This window comes from Xenopus tropicalis, chromosome 5 (genome assembly GCF_000004195.4).
Source record: "Xenopus tropicalis strain Nigerian chromosome 5, UCB_Xtro_10.0, whole genome shotgun sequence".
Taxonomy (NCBI): domain Eukaryota; kingdom Metazoa; phylum Chordata; class Amphibia; order Anura; family Pipidae; genus Xenopus; species Xenopus tropicalis.
In genome coordinates, this window is record NC_030681.2 from 1650943 (window position 1) to 1667866 (window position 16924).

Genomic DNA, 16924 nt, shown 5'->3' on the forward strand with positions numbered 1-16924 from the left:
TGCATTTTCCGTCTTACCCAGGGGGTACGTATATATAAACAGTGTATCGTCCGTCTTACCCAGGGGGTACGTATATATAAACTGTACGTCTTACCCAGGGGGTACATATATATAAACAGTGCGTCATCCGTCTTACCCAGGGGGTACGTATATATAAACTGTACGTCTTACCCAGGGGGTACGTATATAATAACAGTGCGTCTTACCCAGGGGGTACGTATATATAAACAGTGCATCTTACCCAGGGGGTACGTATATATAAACAGTGTATCGTCCGTCTTACCCAGGGGGTACGTATATATAAACAGTGCGTCTTACCCAGGGGGTACGTATATATAAACAGTGCGTCTTACCCAGGGGGTACGTATATATAAACAGTGCGTCTTACCCAGGGGGTACGTATATATAAACTGTGCGACTTACCCAGGGGGTGGGTATATATAAACTGTGCGACTTACCCAGGGGGTGGGTATATATAAACAGTGCGTCTTACCCAGGGGGTGGGTATATATAAACAGTGCGACTTACCCAGGGGGTGGGTATATATAAACAGTGCGTCTTACCCAGGGGGTACGTACATATAAACTGTGCGTCTTACCCAGGGGGTACGTATATATAAACTTTGCGACTTACCCAGGGGGTACATATATATAAACAGTGCATCATCCGTCTTACCCAGGGGGTACGTATATATAAACAGTGCGTCTTACCCAGGGGGTGGGTATATATAAACAGTGCGTCTTACCCAGGGGGTGGGTATATATAAACAGTGCGTCTTACCCAGGGGGTACGTATATATAAACTGTGCGACTTACCCAGGGGGTACGTATATATATAAACTGTGCGTCTTACCCAGGGGTACGTATATAAAAACTGTGCGTCTTACCCAGGGGGTGGGTATATATAAACTGTGCGACTTACCCAGGGGGTGGGTATATATAAACTGTGCGTCTTACCCAGGGGGTACGTATATAAAAACTGTGCGTCTTACCCAGGGGGTGGGTATATATAAACTGTGCGTCTTACCCAGGGGGTACGTATATATAAACTGTGCGACTTACCCAGGGGGTACGTATATATAAACTGTGCGACTTACCCAGGGGGTACATATATATAAACTGTGCGACTTACCCAGGGGGTACGTATATAGAAACAGTGCGTCTTACCCAGGGGGTACGTATATAGAAACAGTGCGTCTTACCCAGGGGGTACGTATATATAAACTGTACGTCTTACCCAGGGGGTACATATATATAAACTGTGCGACTTACCCAGGGGGTACGTATATATAAACTGTACGTCTTACCCAGGGGGTACGTATATATAAACAGTGCGACTTACCCAGGGGGTACGTATATATAAACAGTGCGACTTACCCAGGGGGTACGTATATATAAACTGTGCGACTTACCCAGGGGGTGGGTATATATAAACTGTGCGACTTACCCAGGGGTACGTATATATAAACTCTGCGACTTACCTAGGGGGTACGTATATATAAACTGTGCGACTTACCCAGGGGGTGGGTATATATAAACTGTGCGACTTACCCAGGGGGTACGTATATATAAACAGTGCGACTTACCCAGGGGGTACGTATATATAAACTGTGCGTCTTACCCAGGGGGTACGTATATATAAACTGTGCGACTTACCCAGGGGGTGGGTATATATAAACTGTGCGACTTACCCAGGGGTACGTATATATAAACTGTGCGACTTACCCAGGGGGTACGTATATATAAACTGTGCGTCTTACCCAGGGGGTACGTATATATAAACTGTGCGACTTACCCAGGGGGTACGTATATATAAACTGTGCGACTTACCCAGGGGGTGGGTATATATAAACTGTGCGACTTACCCAGGGGTACGTATATATAAACTGTGCGACTTACCTAGGGGGTACGTATATATAAACTGTGCGACTTACCCAGGGGGTGGGTATATATAAACTGTACGTCTTACCCAGGGGGTACGTATATATAAACAGTGCGACTTACCCAGGGGGTACGTATATATAAACAGTGCGACTTACCCAGGGGGTACGTATATATAAACTGTGCGACTTACCCAGGGGGTGGGTATATATAAACTGTGCGACTTACCCAGGGGTACGTATATATAAACTGTGCGACTTACCTAGGGGGTACGTATATATAAACTGTGCGACTTACCCAGGGGGTGGGTATATATAAACTGTGCGACTTACCCAGGGGGTACGTATATATAAACAGTGCGACTTACCCAGGGGGTACGTATATATAAACTGTGCGTCTTACCCAGGGGGTACGTATATATAAACTGTGCGACTTACCCAGGGGGTGGGTATATATAAACTGTGCGACTTACCCAGGGGTACGTATATATAAACTGTGCGACTTACCCAGGGGGTACGTATATATAAACTGTGCGTCTTACCCAGGGGGTACGTATATATAAACTGTGCGACTTACCCAGGGGGTACGTATATATAAACTGTGCGACTTACCCAGGGGGTGGGTATATATAAACTGTGCGACTTACCCAGGGGTACGTATATATAAACTGTGCGACTTACCTAGGGGGTACGTATATATAAACTGTGCGACTTACCCAGGGGGTGGGTATATATAAACAGTGCGACTTACCCAGGGGGTACGTATATATAAACAGTGCGTCTTACCCAGGGGTACGTATATATAAACTGTGCGTCTTACCCAGGGGGTACGTATATATAAACTGTGCGTCTTACCCAGGGGGTACGTATATATAAACTGTGCGACTTACCCAGGGGGTGGGTATATATAAACAGTGTGTCTTACCCAGGGGGTGGGTATATATAAACAGTGCGTCAGTTATATAAACTGTGCGACTTACCCAGGGGGTGGGTATATATAAACTGTGCGTCTTACCCAGGGGGTACGTATATATAAACAGTGCGTCTTACCCAGGGGGTGGGTATATATAAACAGTGCGTCTTACCCAGGGGGTACATATATATAAACTGTGCGTCTTACCCAGGGGGTACGTATATATAAACTGTGCGTCTTACCCAGGGGGTGGGTATATATAAACTGTGCGTCTTACCCAGGGGGTACATATATATAAACTGTGCGTCTTACCCAGGGGGTACGTATATATAAACTGTGCGTCTTACCCAGGGGGTGGGTATATATAAACAGTGCGTCTTACCCAGGGGGTGGGTATATATAAACAGTGCGTCTTACCCAGGGGGTGGGTATATATAAACTGTGCGTCTTACCCAGGGGGTGGGTATATATAAACTGTGCATCTTACCCAGGGGGTACGTATATATAAACTGTGCGACTTACCCAGGGGGTACGTATATATAAACTGTACGTCTTACCCAGGGGGTACGTATATATAAACTGTGCGTCTTACCCAGGGGGTACGTATATAGAAACAGTGCGTCTTACCCAGGGGGTACGTATATATAAACTGTGCGTCTTACCCAGGGGGTACGTATATATAAACAGTGCGTCTTACCCAGGGGGTGGGTATATATAAACTGTGCGTCTTACCCAGGGGGTACATATATATAAACTGTGCGTCTTACCCAGGGGGTACGTATATATAAACTGTGCGTCTTACCCAGGGGGTACGTATATATAAACAGTGCGTCTTACCCAGGGGGTGGGTATATATAAACAGTGCGTCTTACCCAGGGGGTACATATATATAAACTGTGCGTCTTACCCAGGGGGTACGTATATATAAACTGTGCGTCTTACCCAGGGGGTGGGTATATATAAACTGTGCGTCTTACCCAGGGGGTACATATATATAAACTGTGCGTCTTACCCAGGGGGTACGTATATATAAACTGTACGTCTTACCCAGGGGGTACGTATATATAAACTGTACGTCTTACCCAGGGGGTACGTATATATAAACTGTGCGTCTTACCCAGGGGGTACGTATATATAAACTGTGCGACTTACCCAGGGGGTACGTATATATAAACTGTGCGTCTTACCCAGGGGGTACGTATATAGAAACAGTGCGTCTTACCCAGGGGGTACGTATATAGAAACAGTGCGTCTTACCCAGGGTTTCGTATATATAAACAGTGCGTCTTACCCAGGGGGTGGGTATATATAAACAGTGCGTCTTACCCAGGGGGTACGTATATATAAAAACTGTGCGTCTTACCCAGGGGGTACGTATATATAAACTGTGCGACTTACCCAGGGGGTGGGTATATATAAACAGTGCGACTTACCCAGGGGGTGGGTATATATAAACTGTGCGTCTTACCCAGGGGTACATATATATAAACAGTGCGTCTTACCCAGGGGGTACGTATATATAAACTGTGCGACTTACCCAGGGGGTGGGTATATATAAACAGTGCGTCTTACCCAGGGGGTGGGTATATATAAACAGTGCGACTTACCCAGGGGGTACGTATATATAAACTGTGCGTCTTACCCAGGGGTACATATATATAAACAGTGCGTCTTACCCAGGGGGTGGGTATATATAAACTGTGCGACTTACCCAGGGGGTGGGTATATATAAACAGTGCGACTTACCCAGGGGGTACGTATATATAAACTGTGCGACTTACCCAGGGGGTGGGTATATATAAACAGTGCGACTTACCCAGGGGGTGGGTATATATAAACAGTGCGTCTTACCCAGGGGGTACGTATATATAAACTGTGCGTCTTACCCAGGGGGTACGTATATATAAACAGTGCGTCTTACCCAGGGGGTACGTATATATAAACTGTGCATCTTACCCAGGGGGTACGTATATATAAACTGTGCGACTTACCCAGGGGGTGGGTATATATAAACAGTGCGTCTTACCCAGGGGGTACGTATATATAAACAGTGCGTCTTACCCAGGGGGTGGGTATATATAAACTGTGCGTCTTACCCAGGGGGTACGTATATATAAACAGTGCGTCTTACCCAGGGGGTACGTATATATAAACTGTACGTCTTACCCAGGGGGTGGGTATATATAAACTGTGCGTCTTACCCAGGGGGTACGTATATATAAACTGTGCGACTTACCCAGGGGGTGGGTATATATAAACTGTGCGACTTACCCAGGGGGTACGTATATATAAACAGTGCGACTTACCCAGGGGGTACGTATATATAAACTGTGCGTCTTACCCAGGGGGTACGTATATATAAACTGTGCGACTTACCCAGGGGGTGGGTATATATAAACTGTGCGACTTACCCAGGGGTACGTATATATAAACTGTGCGACTTACCCAGGGGGTACGTATATATAAACTGTGCGTCTTACCCAGGGGGTACGTATATATAAACTGTGCGACTTACCCAGGGGGTACGTATATATAAACTGTGCGACTTACCCAGGGGGTGGGTATATATAAACTGTGCGACTTACCCAGGGGTACGTATATATAAACTGTGCGACTTACCTAGGGGGTACGTATATATAAACTGTGCGACTTACCCAGGGGGTACGTATATATAAACAGTGCGTCTTACCCAGGGGGTGGGTATATATAAACAGTGCGACTTACCCAGGGGGTACGTATATATAAACAGTGCGTCTTACCCAGGGGGTGGGTATATATAAACAGTGCGTCAGTTATATAAACTGTGCGACTTACCCAGGGGGTGGGTATATATAAACTGTGCGTCTTACCCAGGGGGTACGTATATATAAACAGTGCGTCTTACCCAGGGGGTGGGTATATATAAACAGTGCGTCTTACCCAGGGGGTACATATATATAAACTGTGCGTCTTACCCAGGGGGTACGTATATATAAACTGTGCATCTTACCCAGGGGGTACATATATATAAACTGTGCGTCTTACCCAGGGGGTACGTATATATAAACTGTGCGACTTACCCAGGGGGTGGGTATATATAAACTGTGCGTCTTACCCAGGGGGTGGGTATATATAAACTGTGCGTCTTACCCAGGGGGTACATATATATAAACTGTGCGTCTTACCCAGGGGGTACGTATATATAAACTGTGCGTCTTACCCAGGGGGTGGGTATATATAAACTGTGCGTCAGTTATATAAACTGTGCGACTTACCCAGGGGGTGGGTATATATAAACTGTGCGACTTACCCAGGGGGTGGGTATATATAAACTGTGCGTCTTACCCAGGGGGTACGTATATATAAACTGTGCGTCTTACCCAGGGGGTACGTATATATAAACTGTGCGTCTTACCCAGGGGGTGGGTATATATAAACTGTGCGTCTTACCCAGGGGGTGGGTATATATAAACAGTGCGTCTTACCCAGGGGGTGGGTATATATAAACAGTGCGTCTTACCCAGGGGGTACATATATATAAACTGTGCGTCTTACCCAGGGGGTACGTATATATAAACTGTGCGTCTTACCCAGGGGGTACATATATATAAACTGTGCGTCTTACCCAGGGGGTACGTATATATAAACTGTGCGACTTACCCAGGGGGTGGGTATATATAAACTGTGCGTCTTACCCAGGGGGTACATATATATAAACTGTGCGTCTTACCCAGGGGGTACGTATATATAAACTGTGCGACTTACCCAGGGGGTGGGTATATATAAACAGTGCGTCTTACCCAGGGGGTGGGTATATATAAACAGTGCGTCTTACCCAGGGGGTGGGTATATATAAACTGTGCGTCTTACCCAGGGGGTGGGTATATATAAACTGTGCATCTTACCCAGGGGGTACGTATATATAAACTGTGCGACTTACCCAGGGGGTACGTATATATAAACTGTGCGTCTTACCCAGGGGGTGGGTATATATAAACTGTGCGTCTTACCCAGGGGGTACGTATATATAAACTGTGCGACTTACCCAGGGGGGACGTATATATAAACTGTGCGTCTTACCCAGGGGGTGGGTATATATAAACTGTGCGACTTACCCAGGGGGGACGTATATATAAACGGTGCGTCTTACCCAAGGGGGATGTATATATAAACTGTGCGACTTACCCAGGGGGGACGTATATATAAACTGTGCGTCTTACCCAGGGGGTGGGTATATATAAACTGTGCGACTTACCCAGGGGGTACGTATATATAAACAGTGCGACTTACCCAGGGGGTGGGTATATATAAACTGTGCGACTTACCCAGGGGGTACGTATATATAAACAGTGCGACTTACCCACTGGGTGGGTATATATAAACTGTGCGACTTACCCAGGGGGTGGGTATATATAAACTGTGCGACTTACCCAGGGGGTACGTATATATAAACTGTGCGACTTACCCAGGGGGTGGGTATATATAAACTGTGCGACTTACCCAGGGGGTGGGTATATATAAACTGTGCGACTTACCCAGGGGGTGGGTATATATAAACTGTGCGTCTTACCCAGGGGTACATATATATAAACAGTGCGTCTTACCCAGGGGGTGGGTATATATAAACTGTGCGACTTACCCAGGGGGTGGGTATATATAAACTGTGCGACTTACCCAGGGGGTACGTATATATAAACTGTGCGACTTACCCAGGGGGTGGGTATATATAAACTGTGCGACTTACCCAGGGGGTACGTATATATAACCAGGGGGTGTGTATGTGCCACCTTGAAGCGACTGGCACCCCGTTCCTGACCCCCCAGTGGGGGTTCCTCTCTATAATGGGAATCTGAGAAACGTGGGAACGGCAGGGGGAATATAAAGGCAAATGCCCCCGTTCAGAGCTGGGGCCGCACATCCCAAATCGGCTTCTCATTAACCGCTTGTTGGTGGAACAGTGGGGCATTGCTTGGGGGCAGTTCTATGGCCCCCCCCCCCCCTCCCTCCCTCCCCGGGGCAGAAAGGGGGAAATTCTGAATGGATTTGACTGAATGAAGCAAGTTTAGTGCAGCTCCGGCCTCTATTCCCAGCACTTCAGCCTGTCCCTCCCCTCTGTCACTGGTTGGCTGAGATCTCCTCGCCATTAACTCTTTCCCAGGCGGGACTCTCTATTAACTCTTTCCCAGGCCGGACCCTCTATTAACTCTTTCCCAGGCAGGAGTCTCTATTAACTCTTTCCCAGGCAGGAGTCTCTATTAACTCTTTCCCAGGCGGGAGTCTCTATTAACTCTTTCCCAGGCGGGAGTCTCTATTCACTCTTTCCCAGGAGAGAGTCTCTATTAACTCTTTCCCAGGCCAGAGTCTCTATTAACTCTTTCCCAGGCGGGAGTCTCTATTAACTCTTTCCCAGGCCAGAGTCTCTATTAACTCTTTCCCAGGCCAGAGTCTCTATTAACTCTTTCCCAGGCCAGAGTCTCTATTAACTCTTTCCCAGGCCAGACCCTCTATTAACTCTTTCCCAGGCCAGTCCCTCTATTAACTCTTTCCCAGGCCAGACCCTCTATTAACTCTTTCCCAGGCCGGACCCTCTATTAACTCTTTCCCAGGCCGGACCCTCTATTAACTCTTTCCCAGGCCAGACCCTCTATTAACTCTTTCCCAGGCCAGACCCTCTATTAACTCTTTCCCAGGCCAGTCCCTCTATTAACTCTTTCCCAGGCCGGACCCTCTATTAACTCTTTCCCAGGCCGGACCCTCTATTAACTCTTTCCCAGGCCGGAGTCTCTATTAACTCTTTCCCAGGCGGGAGTCTCTATTAACTCTTTCCCAGGCAGGCAGATAGAAAGCCGCTATGGGACAGTGGCAGGATATTAACCCCTGAGGAACAAGTGCTTTATTTCCATAGCTGCTGGGGAGGCGCAGTGTGAGCAGACTGTTAATGGGCCAGCTTGGCCCCTGCTTGCCACTGGTCCCCTTTGCTGACGCCAGCGGGTAGGCCGGCTCTAGGGAAGCTCTCCGTGCCGCACGTAGACTTTTTCCAAGTGTTCAGCAGCCTGAGACAGACGAAAGGCCCTTGAAATCTCTTTCATGTGACTCGCCTGAGTTTTTTTTTTTTTTTTTTTCCCCTTTATTTATTTCCAGTGCAAGGAACAGGCCCCATCCCATAATAACGCTGGAAGTGGCAACGAATTCCTGAAAGGAGTAGCAGCCCAGACTCAATAGCCCAGACTGCCCATTATCGGGGGTCTGTGCCCACCCCGGCAGCACTGCTGCTGGAGGACCCTCATGTATTCAGTCAGGGTTTCCCTTCATTGTGTTTCCCTCCACTTACACAGACTAATGAGAAACCAGAGGCTGCACACAGGGTGGCTGAGTGTTTAACCCTTTCACTGACAAGGTGTAACAGCCCTTCTGCCCCTTCTCCTTATGTTATGCACACAGGCCCAGGTGGGGTTCATATAGAAAGTTCTGTCTGTTAAAGGGACGTGCCGGGATTGGGCTGCCAGTTACCTGCCCCTGTCACGCTTGTCTGGTTAACTCCGTGGGTGCCAGACAGTCATTAGCCGGTAGAATGTGGGTGTTGGGCATGGTGCTTAACCCCCTCCTCCCTGCCGAGAGGCCGATCCTGCAGTCTCTCCCCATAGGGCAGCACAGGGGTAAGGGCCGGAGGAGGAGGAGAGACGGGCAGATAAAAGGGAGAGGCCGGGACTTTTGTTAGGTGGAAATATTTAATGAAACGCGGGCAGCCGGGGGGGAGGCGGCAGCCAATGAGCAGTATGGCAGTGACCTTCACAGGCACCACAAGGTCACCGGCCTTTCCTATGGAACCTGCTATTTTACCTTTAAAGGACCTTAAGCCAGTGTCACATGTGTGACTAAACTTAACCCCCGCATGTCCCTCCTGCAGCACATTGCTCCGCACAATGTGACACAGAGCGTTACCCCGGGGCCGAGTGTACGGGGCAACGAGATCTGTGGCCTTTACCCTGCAGTAAGCGCTGGGGGCCCCCTGCCTCTCAGCCATTCCTTCCTGGCCTGGCTGGAAATGTGGAGCCGACTGGGGGCCCTAGAACTTCTCTGTAATGTCCGGAACATTTATAGATTTCTCACTTCAAATCATCAGAAGTAAACACTTTGTTTTTTTCTAACTGCCCTTGAGTTGTGCCAGGGCTATCTGCCAGCCGCGGGCCGAGACCTTAGCCACACACACTGCAACATCCTATCAGCAGCTTGGGGTGAACCGGGACCACTGGGGGCAGGTAGAGACAGGGAGGTATGTTGGGGTAATAGAGAGAGAGGGGGGTATGTTGGGGCAGGTAGAGATAGAGAGGGAGGTATGTTGGTGCAGGTAGAGTAAGATGGAAGAATGTTGGGGCAGATAGAGAGAGAGGGGGAGGTATGTTGGTGCAGGTAGAGTAAGATGGAAGAATGTTGGGGCAGATAGAGAGAGAGGGGGAGGTATGTTGGTGCAGGTAGAGTAAGATGGAAGAATGTTGGGGCAGATAGAGAGAAAGAGAGGTATGTTGGGGGCAGGTAGAGAGAGAGAGGGGGGGTTGTTGGGGCAGACTGGCAGCAGATGAGCGCAGGTGACTGGGAAGAGAGCGCAGGTGACTGGGAAGAGAGCGCAGGTGACTGGGAAGAGAGTGCATATAGAGAGACTGCCTGACTTACACACAGAGCAGCGACCTGACAACAATGTGAGTCATGCGTCGTGCAGATTAGATTGCAGCGCCGAGGCCCAGCCGGAGCTGTTTGCCCACGTAGCCCGGCCCGGCACGAGCCATTGCTTGCTCAGTTGAGGCCCAGTGGGAGTTACTTGCTGCTCAGCTGGGGTTGGGCAGGAGCAGAGGGAAAGGGTAAGTGGAAATGCAAACATTATAATGGTACCCGAGGCCCTGCCCTGTGCCCACAAACATGGAGGCAAATCTGTGCTGGGCCCAGGCTGTAGGGCTGATTACATACATAGGTGCTAAATTGCACCAGTGCAGTTGCCAGTAGCAACCAATCAGCCATTCACTTTGAACAGAAAATGAAAGCAAAGATCTGATTGTGCCAATCTGGGGGTGATTAGGTGCCACACTGCCGTTATCCTATCCCACACGTGCCAATCTGGGGGGTGATTAGGTGCCACACTGCCATTATCCTATCCCACACGTGCCAATCTGGGGGGTGATTAGGTGCCACACTGCCGTTATCTTCAGATTGGCACGTATGGGGGTAGGAGCGCCAGGAAGGAGCCATGCCAATGCCAGCAATACACACACAGCCTTGTTCCCTGTATTACTGCCCCGGGGAGAAGGCCGGGCTCTGCCGCTAATGGCATTGGGCAGTCGGCCATCGCACCACAAAAGGCTCTGATGATGCAACATGGGGGTTTTTTTAGATTTAAATATGTATTGGGCTGTTTCTTTGTTTGGAGAATCCAGAAATGATTGGTTTGTATCCCGAGCCGGAGGGGACTCTCATTTCCAGCAAAAGAACTTTCTGTTTAGAAACAGGGATATCCGGGCCGAAGGCTGCAAATCTGTTTTATGAATGCGAGAAAAACAGCTTAAATAGCATCAAAATATGCCCGTGTCATATGCTGCCCACTAGCCCATTGGCTCAGTGATTGGCTGCTTGCAATCCATTGTGCCCTCACTGTCACCCTCAGCTGCCTGTTGATCTCAGGGAAGCGATTGGCTGCTGGCAGTGTTGGGGATCCCTGATGCACCGAGTTGTGTCACTGTTGGGCATTACTAGTGGGCACCGGCCCATTGTTGGCATGAACTGGCTAGTTATTTCTGACAGCAGGTTGCCCCACCATAGATCGAACCAAAGCTCATAACATGGGGGGATCTTTGCTCTCTTGGTTCTCTCATTATTGGTGCCATTCAGGTTGGTTTGTGTGGCATGTACCAAGTGATTAGTTTGGGGGGGGGGGGGCTCAGAATGAACCTACAGTTGCCCCAAAAGCTTACTTTCAGCCATTCTTGTTACCAGAAGCTGCTAGCCCATTAATCAATGTTTCTGATTGATTAGACATATCCTTCAGTCATGGTTACTATGGCAACGCAACCTGACAGCCCTTCACAACTCATAGGCCCGAAGCCTGAGGACATAGTGGCCTCCCCCCATTAAAGCCTCTATCTCCCCCCCCCCCCCCCCCCCCAGACTGACCAACGTGTCATATTCGGCCATTTTCCTCTCTCGCTGCTGTAACTGTAAGTGTAAATGGGCCGGTTGGGGTGAGATAGTCACGCAGCCTGTTCCGTGTAATGCCCCCAGTAGCCATGGCTGGTTGCACAATGTCCCTGCTTGTTTAGCTCTGTTTGTATGTCGGAGCGTAGACTTTGTACTGAGCACTTGGGCTTTACCTGCAGCCGCACAGGACAAAATCCAACGTGCGAGGCCTCGGCCGCTGTGTTTGTTTTGCCCCAGCCTGACCTTCAGCTTCCCCTGTGGGCAGCAAACAGACTGGGGCAATGGCGGCTTCTGCCCCCCTCTCCTGTCACATCCCATTGGGGGCCACATTGAATTGAATTCTCTTCCCTCTATTGTGATATCGGCGGCAGCCATTCCGCGCTCCAACCTGTACATTTTATTCATCCAAAATTCCCTTTAAGTCTCCAGCTTCCAGTCCATTAAATCTGACCTTGTTACTGACCCATCGCATCCCTCTTAGGGAGCAGAAGGGGTTAATATCAGGGTAAATATGTAGAACAAAGAATTAACAGGCAGAAGGTCTAATTAGACATCCACTAAATGAAAACATGTGGTCTATTTCCATGTTAGCCTGCGAGAGCCTCGCTCTCTCCCACCCGCACCCCCTTCTGGATTTCATTAGAGCTCTCAGGAAAACTGGCAGGGTCTCTCCCAGCAGGTTCAGAGCTATTCCTTGTCTTCTTCCCACTCCCTTCCCCACGTTATTCTCCTTAACTCCATCCCTCACATGGTGTTCTGTGCCCTGGCACTGGGACTGAAGGATTAGGGCTCTCCCTGGCATGGCCTGTATGTGCCCATAGCATGGCCTCCCTGGCATGGCCTGTATGTGCCCATAGCAATGGGAATGGATTGGGAGGAGGCTGTGCCACCCCAAAGCCAAGGGCTGCTAGTTGGTGTAACATAATTTGGTTTATTTCCATAGTCAGTACCCCAGAGAATAAGCCCAGAGTTCCCTGTACAACAAGTAGGGTGCTGTGTATATATTGCCCCTCGCTGATGTATATACCATGCTTGTTTGTTACAGAAAGATTTTACTGGCTTTGCTCACTCTTCTTTTCCTTTCTCAGTTGTCCGGGGCAGCCCCTATGCCAGGCGAGGGAGACCATAAACCAACAGAAGGTAAGGACCTATTAATTTGTAATTATTATTTCAATACATACACTGGAGTGAAGGACCTGTAATGTTCTCTCCCAGCCTTAAAATGCCCAGCACCATAAGCCTCCCGTTGTGTTAGCCAGCCAAGCAGCATCAATGTGGAACTCGCTAATAAAGGCAGCGAGGGTTTCCCTTACACTGATAGGGTTAACTGAGTAGCAGTTTCATGATGCTGCCCTCTCCTGGTTTCTATGTGCACTTGGTGGGATTTGGGACCACCAGAAACTCTCTGTTTGCAATAATAGCAGTTTCTCATTTTACCCTGTGTAGTTGGATGCAGTGCAATAGCCAATTAGGAACGAGGATACGCGCCAAGCTGAAGTCACTACTGCTTCTCGGCCCATATCTCTCTTTATAAATTGCCTTTATATTGCATAGAAGCAGTGTGCAGCCATGTCTCTGACTGCATAAGTGACTCTGATAGGCCTGCTCACTGGTAGCCAATGTGTCCTGTCCTGCCCACTGATAGGAGCCAAGTGCCACCTAGGCCTGCTCACTGGTAGCCAATGTGTCCTGTCCTGCCCACTGATAGGAGCCAAGTGCCACCTAGGCCTGCTCACTGGTAGCCAATGTGTCCCGTCCTGCCCACTGATAGGAGCCAAATGCCACCTAGGCCTGCTCACTGGTAGCCAATGTGTCCCGTCCTGCCCACTGATAGGAGCCAAATGCCACCTAGGCCTGCTCACTGGTAGCCAATGTGTCCCGTCCTGCCCACTGATAGGAGCCAAATGCCACCTAGGCCTGCTCACTGGTAGCCAATGTGTCCCGTCCTGCCCACTGATAGGAGCCAAATGCCACCTAGGCCTGCTCACTGGTAGCCAATGTGTCCCGTCCTGCCCACTGATAGGAGCCAAATGCCACCTAGGCCTGCTCACTGGTAGCCAATGTGTCCCGTCCTGCCCACTGATAGGAGCCAAATGCCACCTAGGCCTGCTCACTGGTAGCCAATGTGTCCTGTCCTGCCCACTGATAGGAGCCAAATGCCACCTAGGCCTGCTCACTGGTAGCCAATGTGTCCCGTCCTGCCCACTGATAGGAGCCAAATGCCACCTAGGCCTGCTCACTGGTAGCCAATGTGTCCCGTCCTGCCCACTGATAGGAGCCAAATGCCACCTAGGCCTGCTCACTGGTAGCCAATGTGTCCCGTCCTGCCCACTGATAGGAGCCAAATGCCACCTAGGCCTGCTCACTGGTAGCCAATGTGTCCTGTCCTGCCCACTGATAGGAGCCAAATGCCACCTAGGCCTGCTCACTGGTAGCCAATGTGTCCCGCCCTGCCCACTGATAGGAGCCAAATGCCACCTAGGCCTGCTTACTGGTATCCTATGTGTCCTGTCCTGCCCACTGATAGGAGCCAAATGCCACTTAGGCTTGTGTATCAATTAAGACAGAGATGTGCCCAATGATAAGGGAGAGATGGCACCCTGGTGCAATTCTGAGCCATCAGATTTTGGGCACTGGGCAAATACCATAAATGTCACGGTTTGTGCTTCTTGTTTTGTAAAGTAAATGGAGTGGAAGTGTTTGTATTTGTTCTGCTTCCGTGTGACTTCCCACCCCATTATCTGCCCCGTAGCCCCGTGTGGGTGCCCGCGTGCCCTGTCTATTAGCACTGGGTCATGGGAGACCGATAGAAACATGGATGTTGGTATTCAGCACTTTCACCAGCTTGGGAACTTGCCCACATCAGCAGATCGCGGCTCACATTGTACAGGGCTTATCTCTAAGTGCTGTTCTGATTCGCTGAGACGCACCATTGACCTGTAAATGAGCAGCTTCCAAGCATTAGAAATGCAGCGAGAGCAGAGCCACTTCAGGGTGCATGGAATTACCCCCACCAAACTACCCCGCCACAGTCCCAGCGGGCAGGCGGATTGTTCCATGTCCCAGGGGCACGTTCAGGGCCTGTCACCCTTGGCATACGCTGGCAGAACTGGGCAGCCGACTGGTGAGCGGCCAGTCTAACGAGGGGCTGCTTTTATTCTATGCTGGTGTAGGGGCAAATCTGCTGCAATCCGGTGCCGGGGGAATTGAGAGAGTGGTGCCGGGGGGGGCACATCATCATATTCCTCCTTTTCCCTCTTCTATTATTATCCGCCACCAGCTCAACATTACTCAGCCCTTTTATTTTCGGCTGCTGAAACGTGGGGAGCGTGCAGTGCAGGCAAGCGGCAATGGAGCCCTTTCCCCCCCCCGGCATATTGTAACCCAGTCACAGTGCCTCCCTGGGAAACGCTTGGGGTGCCGAGGAAGGGCTTGGGGGGCAGGACTGGTATCAAGGCCCATATGGCCCCTAGTAATGTGCAGCCTCTATAAAACCCCGGCAATTGTGTGTGGTAATAAAACAGCACATCTTGTGTTACGTGCCCTGCTGTCATTTACTGGTTACGTGACACCCCATGGCTGTGCCTCTGTGGGAAGCCCTCGGCCACACAAAGTGGAGCAGATTTTTCCATGATGCAATGGGTTTCCTTATCAGGCAGTTATTAACTGGCGCTCCAGGTCTCTGTACCTGCAAGCAGTACGGCAGCTCGCCCCAGCTCAGCCCCGGGATTACAGATCTTTGCTTTTCACAGCTTTAGGGTTTACCGGATTCCTGGGGGATTAACCCAATATCTCGTGCCGTGTCTGTTGGTTCCGCTCTAACGCCTACCGGAAAGCCCTTTCCCCCTAAGTGCCACCCTGCTGTCTGACAGCTCCTCGGCTCAAGGGTCACAGTGTTTCTGCCATGGTGCTTCTGTAGGGCATTGATTGTTATTTGCTTTGGGGTAATAGTCATGCACTTCTGTAGGGTATCCAAGTGCTGAAAGGCAGCCGGAATGGAAATGGCTTATATAACTACCAACTGTGAGGTGGCTTGAGTGCCAGTGGGTGCCTGTATGGGGGCAAGTGGGCTGGGGGCAGAGCTAAGGGGAAGGTACCAAGTAGAAAGGGAGGCAGGGATATAGGGCAGTAATGGGCGAGGTGCAAAGGTTGCAGTTTAGAAGGGAGGGGAGAGCTTTTGGGGAGACTTTGGTGCATTAGGAGTTAACGGAAGACTCCCACGCTAGGCCTCTTCTGATCCCTATAAAGATACATTCCCCCTTAGTGTGCCCCCTAAACCTACTTGGGGCGCTGGGGCAGTTGGTGTGACACGCAGTAAAGGGTCTGTGGGGCGGAAGTGTCCGTAGGGCGTCCCATAAGCAGTGAGAGGAATGCCCCCGCTTCCCAGGGGCATAAAAGTAAAGTGATGCTTCTCGGGCCTGTGGGGCGGAAGTGTCTGTAGGGGGTTCTAGAGCGAGGCGTCCCATAAGCAGTGTGAGGAATGCCCCCGCTTCCCGGGGGCATAAAAGTAAAGTGATGCTTCTCGGGCCTGTGGGGCGGAAGTGTCTGTAGGGGGTTCTAGAGCGAGGCGTCCCATAAGCAGTGTGAGGAATGCCCCCGCTTCCCAGGGGCATAAAAGTAAAGTGATGCTTGTCGGGTCTGTGGGTTGGAAGTGTTGGTAGGGGGTTCTAGAGCGAGGCATCCCATAAGCAGTGGGAGGAATGCCCCCGCTTCCCAGGGGCATAAAAGTAAAGTGATGCTTGTCGGGTCTGTGGGGCGGAAGTGTCCGTAGGGGGTTCTAGAGCGAGGCGTCCCATAAGCAGTGGGAGGAATGCCCCCGCTTCCCAGGGGCATAAAAGTAAAGTGGTGCTTGTCGGGTCTGTGGGGCGGAAGTGTCCGTAGGGGGTTCTAGAGCGAGGCGTCCCATAAGCAGTGGGAGGAATGCCCCAGCTTCCCAGGGGCATAAAAGTAAAGTGATGCTTGTCGGGTCT

At 50.0% G+C, this 16924-nt stretch overlaps 1 protein-coding gene across 1 annotated transcript in view; it reads left to right on the forward strand.

Annotated features, from left to right (window-relative positions):
• vegfa (vascular endothelial growth factor A) overlaps positions 1-16924 on the forward strand; it is a 38366-nt gene that overhangs the window by 9607 nt on the left and 11835 nt on the right. The window contains 1 exon segment of the mRNA NM_001114232.1: positions 13043-13094. Within this exon segment, the coding sequence (NP_001107704.1) occupies positions 13043-13094 (52 nt within the window).